At 43.7% G+C, this 18,376-nt stretch overlaps 1 protein-coding gene across 1 annotated transcript; it reads left to right on the top strand.

Moving 5' to 3' along the window:
- Positions 1-1,108: 1,108 nt before the first annotated feature.
- Positions 1,109-4,749, top strand: LOC308555274 (C-C motif chemokine 26-like). Its single transcript, XM_081133320.1, has 3 exons — positions 1,109-1,214; positions 1,300-1,414; positions 4,483-4,749. The coding sequence occupies exons 1-3, from the start codon at positions 1,142-1,144 to the stop codon at positions 4,577-4,579; spliced, it is 285 nt and encodes a 94-aa protein (XP_080989446.1). The 5' UTR covers positions 1,109-1,141; the 3' UTR covers positions 4,580-4,749.
- Positions 4,750-18,376: the final 13,627 nt, after the last annotated feature.

Raw genomic sequence — 18,376 nt, 5'->3', positions numbered from 1 at the left:
ATATCTTTCTGACACTAGGCAATTGTGGTGTTTCATCAGGTTTTGGGTGAGGTAGTTCTGAGTTCCTCCAAGTAGCTCTGGCACCCTGTGGGCGGGATGTGTGACACTAAGAACATAGGAGGCATAGTTCCCTTTTTTTTTTTTACATTTCACTGAAAATATTTTATTGGCGTTTTCGTTAGCATCGGGAATTTATTTGCCAGGAAGGATGACCCCATCATACTTCTGGAACCAGCACATGGCCTTGTCTTTGCTGATTTTATGTTTGGCCCCAGTGCAGCCTGTCCTATGTTTCTTGCCTGTGATGCTGAAACCTGGCCTATCCAGCACCACACAGAAGTCCAGGCCATAGATACCAATGCTTGGGTCATATCTGATTGCCAGATGGATGTATTCCTGGACTCCAAAACCAAAGTTTCCAATATCTGAGAAGTTATTTTTTTTTTCATAATTTGCACTCTTTCATCTTTAGACCTTTCTCCAAGATTTCTTCTGTCTTGGTCCCACAGACTATGCAGTGGATGGCAATCTTTTCATTTCTCTTGATGCCAAAGGATCTGACGGTGTATCTGGCTTTGGAGAACATAGGGGTCTGGACTATGAGCTGCTTTAGGACCTTGGCTACTGGAGTCAGCGGAACTTGCGGATGCAGAGCTCCTGCATGGGTTTCTCCTTTTCACCTTGATCTGCGTCATGATGAGACACAGGACGAGTGCTGGAATCTTGTTCTTGAACGTCCATTGTCATGGTCAGGCTGCCCTGCACACATCCCGAGACTGTCCAGACCTTACCAAGCAGTAAGTAATGTTTATAAAGCAAAGAAAGTTTCAGCCAAGAGCCAGATATTTGGAACAACTGACAGTGTTGTAAAGGATTTTAGATCAGTTCACTGGAATTTAATTTCATTTCCTCTCTTTTTACTTTTCAGACAAAAAAGAAGTGTCATAACCCTGGGTCAGGCTCTCAGTTGCATGCGGGCTCCTCCCATTACCCCAGATGACATAGCCTCAACTTTCTCAAGGGTAGCAGATTACTTCTCCATCTGGAATTATCTTCAGGGATCACTCAGCCCCAGAAAAGGGGGTTTGGTTAGGACAGGAGGAATTGGGAGAAGGCTGCAAAGGGCTTTGCCTGCAGCAGCATGAAGAGCTTCCCCATGGCTCCCCCTGTTCTCCTAGTTTTCATCCTGAGTGTCCACCTCGGAGTTGCCACACGTATGTAGCTGCCCCACTCCCTTCCCTGGATGACTGGGAATAAAAGCAAAGGAGTGTCTCCAATCTCCTTCTCCCTGTTTTTTAGGTGGCATTGATGTGGCCAAGTACTGCTGCTTGCAATTCAGCCAAAAGACCCTTCCGTGGAGCAGGGTGCAAAGCTATGAATTCACTAAGAACAGCTGCTCCCAGAAGGCTGTGATGTGAGTATTTCTCATTGGGGCTTTTGGGGTCCCTGCCAGTCAGTTAATTGGGTGGGTGCAAGGCAAGTCCCTCTGGTGCGAGGATGAGCCTCAGGATGGGAACCTGATAACTTGGGTTGTCACCCTGCCTCTGCCACTAACAAGCATGATACTGAGTGTTGGTTTCCTAACTTCGGTATCACGTGCTGGGCATATTCCAGGAGGTGTGCTAAATGCTGAGTATAAAAGGGAGAACCAGGCAGCTCTTATAGACCTTACATCTAGCATAAGAAAGGGAGCATTAAAAGACATTTGCACAAAATAGATAATCACAATTGTGATGGGTGCTTGAAGGGGAGAGCAGGAAGGAGAGCAGGAGGGTACTTGTCACTGTAGGGGAGGCATAACTTTACCCTCTTAGGCTAGGCCTGAGAATTAAGTTGACAGACAGATGAATAGGAGAAAAGCATACAGATTTTACATGTGTTAAGATAAGAAATCATTCAAGCCCGGCCGGGTGTGGCTCAGTGGTTAAGCGTCAACCTAGGATCCAGGCGATCGGGGTTCGATTCCTGGTCAGGGCACATGCCCGCGTTGCGGGCTAGGTAGCAGATCAATGACTCTCTCATCATTGATGTTTCTATCTCTCTCTCTCCTCTCCTTTCCTCTCTCTGAAATCAATAAAGATATTAAAAAAAAAAAAAAGAAATCATTCAAACTTGTGAAGAATTTTTGTGAGTTTATTTGAGCCAAACTGTCGACAATTGCCAGGAAGCCAAAATCTCAACGGATTGAAATAATGCTTCGGAGAATGGCAGTTTAGCACTTTGTTTTATGCATTACAATTAAAAGAGGAGACATAAGTGGGTTACATGAAATTCCCTGGTGATAGATTAGGGAAGTGGGAGAAAGCAAAGTGGGGAAACCTCTGGGATTGGATAAAAAGTAAAATGATAGACACACTTCTGCAGGATAGTTAACAGTCAACAATTAACTCAATAACAGTGAGGGAATTTGTGGTCTCTGCAGAGCGGTGACTGTGCTTTGAGGGGTCTGGGAAGAGGAAAATTACTTTGACATTCCAACGATATGTTATCATAGATAAACTTCTGGCTAAAAAAGTTTTCATTTCAGACCATCCTTGTGGTTACTTTAGGCCTCTGAGTTTGCAAGGCCATCATGCAGGCCTCCCCTGAGCTTGTCAGGTTTAGCATGTGGCCCCTTTTTGTCCACACATGTACATGGGAGCCCTCATAGGAAAATTAATACCCCCCAAAAGTGGCAAAATGTAAATGCATTTATACTAAGTTAAATAGAGGCAATTGTGGAAGAGTAACTAAGAAGTCTGGGGGAGGCAGCTAAAGGATGATAAGAGTTATCTTAACAGCTGTTTCTACAGAATTCTCTTGGCCTTGACTCCCTATTTCTGGTAGCAAAAATGTTTATTTCCTCCTGGTACAGGGAGGCCATTTTTTACATGGAAGTTTTATCTCCTGTTTCCAGGAAGAAAGGAGGAGGTCAGAGAGCCCTTTTTGCACCTGCTTTTTTTTTTTCTCAAGTGCCTTTAGCTCAAAATAATCTCTATGCCAAAATGGCATATTTTAGGGCAGCACATTCTGCCACTCTTCATCATAGTCACAGGAGGACCTAGCTCAGTGTTAGGAAGTCCCCCTGAGGAAGTGAAATTTACACTGAGACCCTCAAGGATCAGTGGGAGTGGCCCAGGTAAAGGGGGCAGGAAGGAGCATGGATGTACCAGGCGGAGGGAGTAGCAGGTAAGTGGGAGGAGAATGAACATGTCACTGACAAGGCAGACCGGTAAACAGGGGCTGTGCCATTCCGGCCTCATTGGTTGCAGGAGAGATGACACGCACCTCAGGCTCCCTGGCAGAACTAAATGAGATACTATATGCAAAGCTTTTAGTGCTGTGCCTACACACAGTGACTATTCAACAAATGTTCTGTAAGTGGCAGAATTTGGCCATATCACCGCCACATGCAGAGGCAGGGTGACAACCCAAGTTACCAACATTCAACAAAAACATCTTTAAGTGCAAATACACAGGGAAGGGTGGTTCACTGCTCCCTAGGACAGGGGGTTCTTGAGCATGAGAGAATGGTGCAGAAGGGGAAAGGGGCTCCAGAGGCCAACCTGAATGCCATCATTTTGAGACACTTAAGGATGGGAAAGAGACACTTAATTGCCTAGATATGGAGGGGGGCACTCTGGGGCTCAGGATGTCCTGGGTCTTCTCCTTTGTGTCTTTTTTTTTTTTAAATATCTTTATTGATTTCAGAGGGAGGAAAGGAGAGGGAGAGAAACATCAATGGTGAGAGAGTCGTTGATTGGCTCCCTAGCCCGCAACCTGGGCATGTGCCCTGACTGGGAACCGAACCTCGATCTCCTGGATCCCAGGTCGACGCTCAACCGCTGAGCCACACCCGGCTGGGCTCACCTTTGTGTCTTGATCGGCTTTCTCTGCTGCGTGTACTCAGGGCCTTCCTGAGAGATGCTCCAGATACAAAGTGCTCCAGGCCAGAACGACCGGATCTAGGCTCTCAGCTTATCTGAGCGCTCTCAGGATGCACAAGGTTGCAAGAGATTCAGAGTCATTAACCACAACCCCTCTTCTTAATGAGATCACAGCAGGATATTAGGAGTGCAGGAATCGTGGCAAACAACCCATGATAATGTGGTTAAGAATTAAGTGACATAATGCATATAAGGTTCCTTCTTGGAGGTGATGCAAATGTTCTAAAATTGATAGTGGTGATGATTGTGTCATCTATGGATATATTAAAAACCACTGAATGATAATTATACACTTTGAGTGAGTGAATTGTATAGTGTGTGAATTATATCTCAATAAAGCTGTTAGATTAAAACAAAAGATTTAAGAGGCAGGGTGCAGGTTACATGCTTCGCACTAGAGCTGTTGGAAAGTGTTTCCTGGGGGAGGTTTGCCTGGAAGCGTGGTCAGTGTGACGGGGTATAGCAAGGCTAGAATACGAGCCAGGCAGCTGGCCCTCCACCCCTTTCCAGGAGACAAAACTTCTCAGTATTGACTGTCAGCATCTCTTTCCCACAGATTCACTACCAAAAAAGGCCGGAAAATCTGTGCACAGCCAAAGGAAAAATGGGTGGAAAAATATATTTCATTACTGAAAGCTCAACAAAAATTGTGACTGCTGAATTTTCAGCCCAAGGACACCCGGACCCTCTCTTGGCCCAAGGACACCCGGACCCTCTCTTGCCCCTACTGTCCTTGGCAGAGCCTGGAGTTTTCTTTGATAAAAGTATTTGGTAAAGATTTGGCTTGCTCATAAAATTCTTATTCAATAAACCTGTTTTCTTCAAAGAAAAGAAATGGAGTCAATATTTGAGCTGACTTCCTGGTAGCCCCCAACCCCTGAACTGACCCTGGTATTGAAAACAGCATGGACAATTATAGTACATTTTGGGAAAATGCACATTAAATGTTTTAATGTTATTTGGACAGGTAAGTTTATGTTACTTGGAAAATTATCCTACTGCCTGTTCAACAACTCCCCTGGGATATTAATTGATGTCGCAAACTTAGATGTCTGTAACTATACTCCTGAGAGTCCCTAAGGAATCTGTTCTACCCACAGTTTTCCCCATCTCAGTTGATGAAATATACATATATATGTACTATACATATATATATAGTACTTATATGCCATATATATACATACCCACACATATATAATAGTTATCAACAATCCCTGAATAGTAATTCATTGACTAAAGGCGACATACTTGGTTTGATCAATCCTCTCTTAATAGATATTTAAGTTGTTTCTATTTTTTTGTGATTATAAGCAGTGTTGTAATGAACAGTCTTATTCATCTTTTTGCACTTCTTCAGTTATCTGTTTAGAATGAGATAGCTGGTGCAATTTTAAATTCAATTCATGTTGCCAGACTGCCCTACAGAAAGTTGTGTTTACCCCGCGGCATCAGTTTATGAGGTTTGTCTACACCCTGGCCAACAGTTAATATAGAGTCTTACCTTCAGTAAACTAGAATCTCATATTTTAGTGAGATCTTTGGGCTTTTAAATACAAAATGCAAGCTCAGATGTGGTCTTAGGAAACATAAATGAGTGATACTGGAAATGTAATAACCAGGAGTGATGAATTAAATAGTCCTTGTCCCTTCTAAAAGCATTCAAAGCTTTAAAAATGGGAGACACTCTGACAACTAAATATATCTGGAAGGTGAAATTTATTTATTTTTAATGTATTGATTGGTTGATTTTAGAGAGAGAGAAAGGGAGGGGACAGAGAGAAACATCAATTTTATTGTTCCATTTATTTAAGCTACCAGGCCAAGGTTTAGGAAGGTTAAATTTAGAGACTGGACAAGATCCTGTTTTAGATACAACTACCAAGTTTTGCACTAAGACAAATAAGTTTACAATGAGGTTCTAGTGGATTTATCATATATATTTATAAGCTGCTATAGGAGTGCTTTTAGTGAAATCTTCATAATGAATGTAACTAAAGTGAATGAGCTTTAGTACTGAGGCATGAAAGAATTGTTTTGGCCTTTTAAGGCCTTTGGTAACAGAAAATATTTCATATAGAGCTTAAAGAATATTTATGCTATAGATTTTTTTAAAAAACAGAAAAACAAGTTCTCAGGAAAAAACCTGAGTTTTCTGCGCCTATTTCCATTGTTTCTACCCATATGGTTATTCTCATAGCGAGCAAAATTAACCTGTGAATACAGTGGCGGTTCCTACGTTTTTTAATGGAGTTTTAGAACTTTCAAATTATAATTAAACTGTTTATATATTAAACTGTTTAATATATATATTAAACTGTTTTGTCAACCCGTATACATTCTCTTGGTATAACCCCAGCTGCACCCTGTAGTAACTGCTGCTTCATTGAGAATTAGACCAACAGAGACAGTTCTGTGAGAAAAATATGCTGAGGATGAAACATGGACAGAAATAAAGGAGACGTGTTAGAAGTGAGGTGTGCCTTCTTCAGTTATTTGTTTTAAATAAGACACCTAGGTCTAAAACATTTAAAATAAGATATATTTTAAAATAAAATATCAGTATATTTTACTCTGCAAAACTTTGGCTTTTGGACATTATTTCTGAAAACCTCTAAAATAAACAAGGTCCATTCTAACTTCCCAGTTATAAGTTCTTATCTTAATTCCTATTAATTGTTATTGGTTGGGGTATGAAGTGTCTTGGATCATCAGTATTCTAGTGTTCTAACTATTCTTACAGAATGTGTAAAGCGTTGGCATTCTATAAAGCATGGTTTGCGTTAAAATTGAACTGAACATAATATAGCTCTTTCCTCATGATTCAGTCACTCCAGGTTATTGTGAGGATTATTATAGAGCACACAGAACAGTTAACAGAAAATTCCACGTAACAAAACACCTAATAATGGAATTTGTTTTACATCACTTTTTAAAAAGAAACAGCCCAGTTATACTATTTTTAATAATTGCCAAAATATGGTAATACTTTTGTGGGGTGTGGTGGGGAGACATTTAGAATAAATAGCTTGAGAACTGTTGAACTTCTGTGACTTTTTTTCTTTAAAGTTCTTCTGTGGAAACATTCAAATGCGAGTTTAGGCTTCATGCGGATGCAGTTCAAAGAAGCCAGCTTAGGACACGCAGAATGAGTCAGGATTTGTGCTGTAGCAGTGGCTCTCAGAGGAAGCCCTGGAGCAGCAGGGACAAGAGCTGGAACGGGATAGAAACCGAAGTTCTCGGGACCCATCGGCACCTGCTCAAGTAGAAACTCTGGGCGTAGGCCTCTGACCTGTTTTCACAGGCCCTCTGGGTATTTCTCCATTCCTCTTTAAACGTTTGGTAAATTTTCTAGTGAAAACATCTGGGCCTGGAGATTTCCTTTTGGGGAGTTTTAAATTACAAGTAAAATTTCCTTAATAGTTATAAAGCTGTTCAAGTTATATTTTTCATATTGCGTGAATTGTGGTAGGTTGTGTTTTTCAGGGAATTGGCTCCTTTTATGAGTTGAACTCATGGCGTAGATATGTTCCAGGTGTTCCTTTATTACCCTTTATTGAAGCCCTTGGGGTCTACAGTGTTTCCTCCGTTTCACTCCTGACTTTTGTAATTTGTGTTCTCTCTTCTTCTCTTTGTCATTCTTGCTAAAGGTTTATCAGTTGTATTGATCTTTTCAAAGAGTCAGCTTTTAGTTTCATTGATTTTCTCTATTGTTTTTCTGTTTTCCCCAATTTCATTGATTTCTGGTCCTTATAATTACTTCCCTTTTGTTTGCTTTGGGATTATTCTGTGTTTATTTTCCTAATATCTCGAGGTAGAAGCTTTTTAGATTATTGATTAGAGACTTTTCCTTTTTTTCTAATCTAAGTATTTAGCGTTAGAAATATCCTCCTAGCACTGCTTTAGCTGTGCCTCACACATTTTAATATGTTGTAGTTCCATTTTCATTCAATTCAGTGTATTTTTAAGTTTTCCCTTCAGACTTCTTTGACCCATGGATTATTTTAAGCCTGTTGTTTAGTTTCCAAGTATTTGGAGATTTGACTGTTATCTCTCTGTTACTGATTTCCAGTTTTATTCCAGTGTAGTCAGAGAATACACTCTGTATGGTTTCAGTTCTTTTTAATTTGAGTTTTGTCTTATGGCCCAGAATGTAGGGTGTTCCTTGGTATATGCTCCTTGGGCACCTGAAAGGAATGTGTAATCTGCCGCTGCTGGGTGGAGTGTCCGATCTATTTGATCCTGTTGGTTGGTAGTGGTGGTGAGTTCTTCCATCACTTTGCTGATTTTCTGTACCAGTTGTTGAGAGAAGGATGTTGAGATCTCCAAGTACAATTGTGGATTTGTCCATTTCTCCTTTCCTTTCTATCAGTTTTTGCTTCACATATTTTGCAGCTCTGCTGTTTGGTGCATACACATTTCGGAATGCTATGTCTTGTTGGTGGATTGACCCCCGTATCATTATGTAATCTCTCTCTGGTAATTTTCTTTGCTCTGAAGTCTACTTCATCTGATAACAATATATTCTCTCCTGCTTTATTTTGATTAATATTTGCATGCTCTATCTTTTTCCATCCTTTTACTTTTAACCTACCTATATTTGAAGTGAGTTTCTTATAGGTAGACAGCGTATAATTTAGTCATTTAAAAATATCTATTCTGCCAAGCTCTGTCTTTTAACTGGTATATTTAATCCATTTGCAACAGGGAGAGATACCTTTTTACTGCTGGATAGGGATTAAAGTCCTTGTACCTTGCCTTAAAGGAATGGCTAAAGGAATTCTTTAAAAAGAGAGGAAATTCTAAAAGAAGGAACCTTGGAAATTTGTGATCAATAGTAGGTACAAAAATGAGCATTCTACTTGGCTGGGCTGGATCTTCAAAGTGAGGGCAGAGATTGGGCTATATGTATTACTGTGTCACTTCTTAGCAATATATACTCAGCTAAGTTAAAACTGGCTGGGACCCTGGCCTTGTAGCCCAGTTGGTTAGAGCATTGTCACCACAAGAATGCATAAATAAGTGGAACAACAAATTGATGTCTCTCCCCCTCCCTCTCTCCCTCTTCCCCATATCTCTCTCTAAAATCAATTTTTAAAAACTGGCTGGAAGATCTCCACAACCACAAGAGAGAATGTGGAGAGGGGAGTAGTTTAGAAGACGCTACCTGCAAATATGGCCATTCTGATTTGGTGCTAAGGAAACACTTATTGCTCAAACTCCGATCTTCTTAACTTAGCATCCCAGGTCTTCCATGATGTTTTAGTTTGAGTTTCTCCTGAAACAGGCCTTGAGATAAGAATTTGAGTATGTAATATATGCTGGAAATGATCTCAGGAGACAGCAACAGGGAATGGGGAAGTGAGTCAGGGAAAGGAAGGCAGCCAATAAGGGTGTGTTATCAGGCAGGTTACCACTGTGGGCCTTCTGGGAAATAACGGTCAAACATATGGCCAAGTGTTAACGTAACCCAAGGGGATAGAGAGCAAAGGTATTTGTTTACCAATCCCAGTCAGTCGTGGGCAGATGGCTCCTGGGCTAAGTGAGGGGTGCTCTTCCTGTCTGCTGTGTAGGAGGGCAGAGTGGATTACCAAAGAGAGAGCCAGTGAAGAGCTGCCTGCAAAGTGCTGTAGATGCCGGCAGGCTGAGATACATGACAGGTCCTCAGGGCATATGAGTGGGGCACCGACAACATGCACCTCACTGAACCAGGCCCAGCCTACTTTTCCAGCTTATTACCCACCACTCACCCAGCCAAACAGACTGGGCCGTTTTGTACTTTTCTAAATAATATGAGACAACCCCTAGCTCACTTCAGGCCTTCGAGTGGTAATTTCCTTCTATCTCCTCAATGCTGTTGCCTCTGCTAGAACACCCCCTTTCTACTCCCAGTCCCTCCCTGCCATAATTCTACTTGCCCAACTAGACTCCACTGGCAAAATGCCTCTTCCATTTGATGTCAAGGTCATGTTTTCCACATCACGGTCAGTGATTTCCTCCACGATCTCAAATAGCAGCAGCCCCTCCTGCCTCCAGTTGACTCTGGCATATTTTGTTACCCCCTCCTGGTACTTGTTTACAATTCTGGTATATATATTATTTTTAAATCCTCACCTGAGGAGTGAGGATATTTTTTCCATTAATTTTGAGAGAGAGTGGAAGGGAGAGAGGGGAAGAGAGAGAGAGAAACATCGATGTGAGAGAAACACATCTATTAATGGTTGCCTCCCATGCACCCTCACTAGGGGCAGGGATCAAACCTGCAACCCAGGTACATGCCCTTGACCAGGAATTGAACCCGTGAACCTCTGGTGCATGGGTCAACACTCTAACCACTGAACCATGCTGGCCGGGGCTGTAATATATTTATTGATGCTCTTAGGTATCTACCAGACTTCAAGCTCCTTGCAGTCTAGGGGATAAGTCTAACTATCTTTGCTCTGGCTCTATTGAGTCAGAGTGATTTATGTACAGGAAGAGGGCAAGGCGTGCAAGCCTGCAAGACCAAACCCAGTCTACCAGCAGGGACTACTGTAGGGACTACTGTCTGTAGTTACACACACACACCAGTAGATGGCAACAGTCCCCTACCTTTTTTCCCCCCCTTTTCTCTAAATCCTCTCCAGCGAGCACCTGGACCTGCCTGGGATAGAGCCTGCACCTGGGGTACGTGCCCTTGGCGGGAATCAAAGCCAGGACCCTTCAATCCAAGGGCCAATGCTCTAACCACTGAGCCAAACCAGCTAGGGCATTCCTACCATTTTTTAAGGACTCCTATCACCTCTCTCCTGACTGTCCAATTTACAGAGAAGTCCATTCTATGAGTCTTTACTGAGGATCTGCCTGAGATCCAGGGTCACCTGCAGGCACTGAGGAAGGAGGGCATGGGAGAGGTATGAGAAAAGGAAGACCTGACCTTCGGAAGGAAGGGGAGCAATGAAAAACACACAAAGCAATTCAGACCCCCTGCAAGATAAAGGACTTGTGTGAGTGTAAGTGGAGACTCCATCTGCTGGGGCCTCAGTTTCTTCATTCATAAAACAAGGAGGTTGGAATGTATGTTCAGGGTTCCTTACAGCTCCTGAATTTCCTCAATGCACAAGATCATACACATGAGCAATCTGAAAAAGAGATTGTGGACAAAAAAGGGGTTCTATGAACAGTAACCTCACAGAGTGATCTGATCATAAATTCCTAACTGGGAAGGTCATGGTGGGTTTATACCCCAGGCACATAACTTTTTAGTAAAAGGTTTATCTTTGCCTTAAGCAGCCTCTGTCCATTGGCTGTTGTTCCCACCAGGGTCCTTTCCAGGGCTCATGTGCTTTGGTTTTATTCTAAAATTCTCTGCTCCTATTATGCTATTCCTATGAATTATTTAACATATTTTTTATATGGCTCCTGGGCAAACGTCTGATGCATAGTAAATTCTTATTACCAATGTACTGGATGAAAGATGGGAGAAATAAAAAAACAGCAATGCACATCATTGGCTCTCAGCGGACACAGGGGAAAGGGAGTGGCCTCAGAATCACTGGGAAGCTTTTTCTAAATAAACTTGCTCTGACCCTTCATTGAATCCTCTCTGACCCCCATGCCAAAATTCCAGTATTCTCTGTAGTGAATGAAAACTGGGGGATAAGGAACCCAGGTGAGACAGATTCCTGGCAGGGGAGAAACCCAGATATATAGATTTGGGGCTCAGTAGACACCAGGACCCTAGAACAGAGAAAAAGGAAGCTGTGACTGGGGAGACGGGAGTCAAGGGTTTTGTCAGAATGGGGTTGGATCCTTAGCAACCAATCCCTCTTTTTCTTTTCTCCATCTCCCTGCTCTGGTTGTTAATGACCTTGTCTTCTCCATTATTTATTCAATGTTTCAGCTGAAGCTGTGACTCCACGGGTCCATTAAGGCTCTCCTGGGGCAGTTTGGCTTCCACCGAGTGCATTAGAACAGGCGTGGAGGCATCAGGAGCCAGCTCTGCTCAGCAGCACCGCAGCCCCCTGGAAGCAGCTGGGTTGCTGACTCGCCCACCCCCAACCCCCAGCCAGCAAGCCCAGCAAATTCAAGGTGCTGGATTAAGGTCATCTCTGCACCAAGCAGGTACCTGGGCCCCAGTATCCTATGCAATGATAATTCCTCCCACGTGTGAAGCATTTGTCTCATGCAGAGACATTCCGCATGTGTGATCTGCCCTCACAGGCAGAGGCCTAAAAGCTTCGGCTTGAACTCAGGCTGCTCGGGCTTGGGTCTTAGTGCCACTATCAAGTTAAGGATCTGAGATAAGTTTCTGAACTTGAACTCTCCATTAACCCCAGTTTCCTTATGAGTAAAGTAGAGATTGCAGTGATACTGAGTTCATGGGGTTGCCTTGAGGGCTAAATGAGCTAACACATGAAAACCTCAGAGCACAGTGCCTGATACACTGAGTGATAAATGTCTGTTGCTGCTGCTGCTTCATTACTGTTACAATGAGAAAGTTGGACCAGATGATCTCAAGCTTGCCTCAGGTGCTAATATTTTGTTCATTCATTAAATAAACATCTATTAAGCATGTATTATATGCAAAGCACTCTTCTAGGTGCCAAGGATACGGCAGTGAATAAGAAAAATCTCTGTTCTCACACAGATAACATTTTAGTGGGGAAGCTAGATGGTAAGCGATCAACAGAATAAATAAGTAAACTCGCTGGTGTATTAGAAGGTAAGAGCTATGAAAGAACTGGAAGAAGGTAAGGGGATCAGAAAGTGGTGGAGGGGTGGTCAGGAAAAACTTCATTTAGACGGTGACATCTGAGCAAAGACTTGAAGGGAGTGAATGGCATGAGCCCTGCATGCATCTGCAGGAAGAATGTTCCAGGCAACAGCAATCGCCAGTGCAAAGGGCCTGAGGTGTGTCTGGCTTTGTTAGAGGAGACGGTGTAAAGAAAGAAGAGTAAATGAAGTGAAGAGGAATAGCAGGTGACATCAGAGAGATAATGGGGGACAAATCCTGTCGGCCTTATGGCTTATTGTCAGGATTTTTGCACTTATAAAGAGAGAGATGGGGAAGACAATGGGAAAGTGGTAGACTTAAAGAATTGTAGGTCCCAGTGAACTAGAGTCGGGGTTCCAGAGGAGGAACATGTAAAGATAGGAGGTGGTGGCCAGTGAGAGGGAAGCACAAAATTGAGCTATTGGTATCTATGAGGTCAAGGGTATGATTTTGGGAATGGGTGGCTGAGATTGAGTGGAGAACAAGAAACTGAGAGGCTGAAGTGTGGGAGGATCATCTATGTGCATGTAGAAATCACCAGGAATCATGTTGGTGAGCGAGGCAGTGAGCCAGGGAGCTAACATAATTAGTGTTTTAAGATGTAGGTTTTATTATTATTTAGGCATAGCAAGTTCAACACATTTGCTGCAACTGCCATTGAAAAGATAGTTTGTTAATCACAGATGCCAAGGGAAAGGGGCATGCCACACATACAGGGCCACATAGGGAAGCACCAGGATCAGTCAGGAGGCAGAAGGGGAAAAGCGTGGCAAGAACCTTTATTGTGGTTTCTGTGGGAAAGAATGGTTGAGGCAGGGCAAGCAGATTTAGGATTGGTTACTTCCAATAATTTCAGTGGGCTCCAGGTCATAGGGTCTGTCCCTGGCTGTCTGGTGCCTGGCTGTGGGGTGGTTAGGGCAGGTGAATAGTAGCCCTAAGTGAGAGAGCCCATAAAGGAGGTGGTTGGGGTGTGGACTCTTGGATGGTTGGTCTGAATGTGAAAGGTACACTCACAGGTGAGTTGTTTGCTATCTCTGGGAATTAGCTAGCCCAGGGAGGGAGAGTCCTGCCAGAGTCATCAAGGTCTCAAGGCAGCAAAGTATCAGAAAATAAAAGGCAGGATTGATGCTATCATGAAGTGAGGGAGGGTGGCTGGGGGCCCGTCAGTAAATGTCACAGGCAATTGAGGGTGTAACTGATGATGCAAGAATTGAGGCTGAGGGTTTGAAGGAAGGAGACAGGGAGACAGTGTGGAAGCAACCCTGAGGAGCCAGGAGGACCCCTACCCCATCTCCTGGTGGTAAGGCATGGGAGAAAGAGACTGCCTTTCCTGAGAGAGCTGCAGAGTTGCAGGCCTGAGTGGAGAGCCAGGTTTCATCAGCAAGAAGCGGAAGGAACACTGAGGGTATGCGCTTTGCTGATGATGGACTTGAATTCCAGAGTGTACAGTAGAGAGGGTTCTAGAACTGAGGAGAAGTAGGACATGGGGACAAGATGGGTATGGGTGGAGCTATGTGGGGATTAGAGCAGGGAGGAGAGGTTTGACCTGGGGGTCTGGGCTTCTCAGGGCTACTAACATAACAGGGGTAAGAGGCCTAGTGAGTTTGGTCCTGGTGTAACCAAGGCAGATAGTGGGGCAAGGACGGGATGTGGTGAGGTTTGGTTTGGTTCCCCTGTGTGGGTCTCACTCTGCCGGGGAGGGCGGATTTATTCCTACTGGGCAGGGCTCTCTTTGGGACCCTCTTAACGAAGGGATCAAGGGAGCCATTTACTTCTAGTGGGAAAGACTCCCTCCTGGCTCTTGAGGGAATCGAGGAGGCCCAGGGAAGCCAAAATGGACTCAGAGAAGATTAGATCCCTTTTGACCCCTATTAATGGAGAGTTAAGGGCCTGAATTGGGAGGGCAGGAAGCCTGGAGATGGGAGGTCTTGGATTCCAGGATTTGGTTGATACAACTGGGTTCCAGCTTCTAGCAGCAGGGTTTGAGGACACACTGGATTCGAGTCCCCCAGGTGACTGGGATTTATGTCCTGCTTTTCAGGAGAGTGCCTCGCTGCCCAGCAGGATGCTGCTCCTTGCTCTAGGAAGGTTAGGGATGTTCTCCTTAGCATCTAATTGCATGTGAAGCATTTTCAAAACCATTGTCTCAATGTGTTCAAATATATATATATATGTATTTTTAAATCAGGGGAAACTTTTCAAAATAAAATCTTATATGGAACAACAATATAAAAACCAAGTAAAACTGAGATTTATGTTATAATTTCAAATTTATAAGTGAAATTTTGTAAGTTAAATTGTTATTTAATCAATCAGCAATCTCATATATGTCAAAATTTGATATATGATACATTTTGGGAGGTATTGCTTTTGGCCATTGCTTTTAAAAGGGTTAAAAACACACCATTTAATGAAATTCAAATGACATGTCTCTAGAATTCCTGAGGCTTCCAAAGGACACTGAATTGAAATATGGCTGCCTCTGGGAAGTGAGAGTGGGAGAGGATGGGAGAGGAGAGGGAAGAGCAGAGGAAAGAGGAAGGGAGAGGATGGAAGGGGAGGGCAGTCAGGGCAGCAGAGGAGAGGCGAGAGAGAGAAGGAGAGGAGACTGTTTTGCTTTTTTGGTTTTTTGTTATTAGCCTTAGAGAACTCTGATATTTTAAAACTCCATGCATTATAACTTTGATAAAAGTAAAAATTTTAAAAAGGAAAAAAAGAAACAGAAAGATAACTACAGCATTATTTCCCTGGACCCAACAGTTTAGTAAGGTAAGAATTAATTAAATCCCCATTTTACAGGTGAGGAAGTTGAGGGTCAAAGAGGTTAAGTGATTAGTACGTAGTTAGCAGGTGGGTCTGGCACTTGGCTCCAGGTCAGCTGATTCCAAATTCTGTGCTTTCCCCAGCTGCATGGCCTCACCGTCTGAGGGAGAAATGGCCGGCTGCCTGATGCACTTGGTGCTGGGAAGGTTCTAGACCCAGCGTCTCCTTTCTTGTCTGCTACTGATGCCTGAAACCCGTTTAAAGAGGGCAGAATCTCCCACCCGACAGGCATCATTAAAGCACGTAGCTCCCACTGGACACTCCCTGGCCACTTTTATTGCGAGTTCCTCTTTCATGTGTTAAGAATCTGAGCTCACGACTGGCCCAGAGTGGTTCAGTTGGTTCAGCATCGCCCTGTGCACCCCAAGGTTGTCGATTTGCTCCCCAGGTCAGGGCAACTGATCCATGTTTCTCTCTCACATCAATGTCTCTCTCTCTTTCCCTTCCTCTCTCTAAGCCTGTCCTCGGGTGAAGATTTTTAAAAAAAGAAGAAGAATCTGATTCCTCTAAGTAGAAATGTCAGACACCAGTTGTACCTGGGCCCTTTTCTCTTCCCAGCACCACCCCTCTCCCAATAGGGGCAGCCTTGGAGGGAAGGTAAACCCATGTGCTGCCCATTGCCCAGCGGCTGGTGTGGCTCAGTTGGATGAGTGTTGTCCTATGTACCAAGAGGTCACTGGTTCCCTTCCTGGTCAGGGCACATGCCCAGGTTGCAGGTTCTATCCCCAGTAGGGGGCGTGCAGGAGGCAGCTGATGGATGTTTCTCTCTCAATGTTTCTCTCCCTTCCTCTCTCTCTAAAAATCAATAAAAATGTGTTTGTTTGTTTTTTAAAAAAAGAGCTGCCCATTAAGACAGAAAGCTGCAGAGGGTACACTGTCCTGCACATCCTGATCTTAGCTCAAATACTCTCTCCCAAGATTTTGAATCTTTTGAATCTTGAGCAAGTCCGTGAAGGCTGAAGGAGGAACAGACGGATCCACCAGTTTCTGTTACGAGACCCTTCGTGTGGCTCCAGCTTCTGGCCGTATTAGCTGTCTACCAACACCACAATGAAGACTCATTATGTCTCAGTCGGGAGTTTGGAACAGCTTAGCTAGGTGTTTCCAGCTCAGGGATTCTCATGGGTTTCGGTGTGCCAGAGGGAGCTGCGCTCATCCCATAGCTTGAATGCGGCCCCAGGATCAGCTTCCAGGTGGACTCATTCAGGTAGGTGGCTGTCGCCAGGAGTAGTTAGTTCCTTGCCATGTGTGCCTCTCCCTAGGCCGTTCGAGCGTCCTCATGACATGGCAGCTACCTCCCAGTCCGTGCGCCACCCTGCCTTTCCTCACCTGGTCCCTAAGCTTACACGGTCAGTCTGCTATATTCCAATCATTAGGAGTGAGCCACTGTCCAGCCCTCATTCAAAAAGAGAATCAGGCTCCACCTATTGAAGGGAGGGGTATTAAAGATTTTGTGAACTATTCTGAAATCCCTGAATGAGTCCTTCTGAGCTGCCTCGGTCCCCCCATTGACAGTCCCTATTCTGCCCCCTGCCCAGCCTCAATGGCAGGGCTGGCTTCTCCTCATGGGCGTAGGACCTGTGTGTGCATTTGGACAAGGTCCTTCTCTTGGAAGGGTCTCATGCTTGGTTTAATGCTCTGCTGTTTTTGTCTTGAAATTCTTAATATTTTATGAACAAGGGACCCTGCATTTCCAGTTTGCACTGGACTCTCCAAATTATCTAACTAGTCCTGCCACATAGTCTTCCTATAAATTCCCTTGTGCCTGAATTAGCCAGAATTCATTCATCATCTTTTTTTTTTTTTAGTAGCCTTTTCCCATTCATATTTGTATGCACTGTAGCCCAGTATGTAGCAGGCACTCAGCCAGTATTTCCTGATTAATGGAAATTGTCACAATTGTAAATTATATACCAGCTTCTAAGAACAGTTTCAGACTATTCATAAGGGTGAGGATGATATTTTCTGTGGACCTTACATGTCCTATGTCTCTGGACATAGAGAGTAATTGGTCATTAAATTTTGAACCAAAATCAAACAGGCAAGGAAGGAAGATTGGAACTAATCCCAAGTCCATGCTCTTTCCCTTATATCATTCTGTTTCATCAAGTGATTCACATTGTTTTGGAATTTGTGGTATTTGTGTGTCTATGAGCCAGGCTAACAATGTCTTTTTCTTTCCCACCAGAATTACATTTAATTTTCATAATAAAGACATAATGATATTGTAAAACAGAGAGGTTTTTTGTGTTTTTTTTATTGCAGATACAGAGGGTTGATAAAGGATATCCACACACACACACACACAAAGCCCTACAGTTAACATCACACTTAATGGTCAAAGACTGATCGCTGTTTCCTGTAGATCGGATCAAGGCAAGAATGGGTGTTCCCACACTCTTATTCAACACGGTACCGGAGGCCTCAGCCCTGTGTCATCATAGATTGATCAGACTCCAGCTTTACTCCTCCGACTCTCTGGGATCTGTCTTTTTCCTGATATAATTTTGTCCTCAGGCCACTTTCCATCATAGTAGCAAACTTCTGCCAACAGCGATCAGGGCTGTATGTTTCAGGCTTTGTGATATGTAGCACCAGGATTTGACCCCTGGTGAATGCGTGGACACCATTCCTCCTCCCTCCATTGGCAGCTGGGCAGGGCCCGGGTGGGGAGAGGAACAGGAGAGGACACAGGGAGGCTAACAGTGTCTTGCCACCAGACTGCAGTCTCCATGCAGGCCAGGACCACATCTATCCCTTTGCCTGCGTAGCACAAAATCAGCCATGGACATGCATTGAATGAATTGTAGATCGGATTGGAGCCTCAGGAAAATTGGCAAGATGGAAACACAAGAAAAAGTCTACTATCCTGTGT

This window comes from Miniopterus schreibersii, assembly GCF_964146895.1.
Source record: "Miniopterus schreibersii genome assembly, chromosome: 3".
NCBI lineage: Eukaryota > Metazoa > Chordata > Mammalia > Chiroptera > Miniopteridae > Miniopterus > Miniopterus schreibersii.
This window is presented reverse-complemented; position numbering and strand designations above follow the sequence as displayed.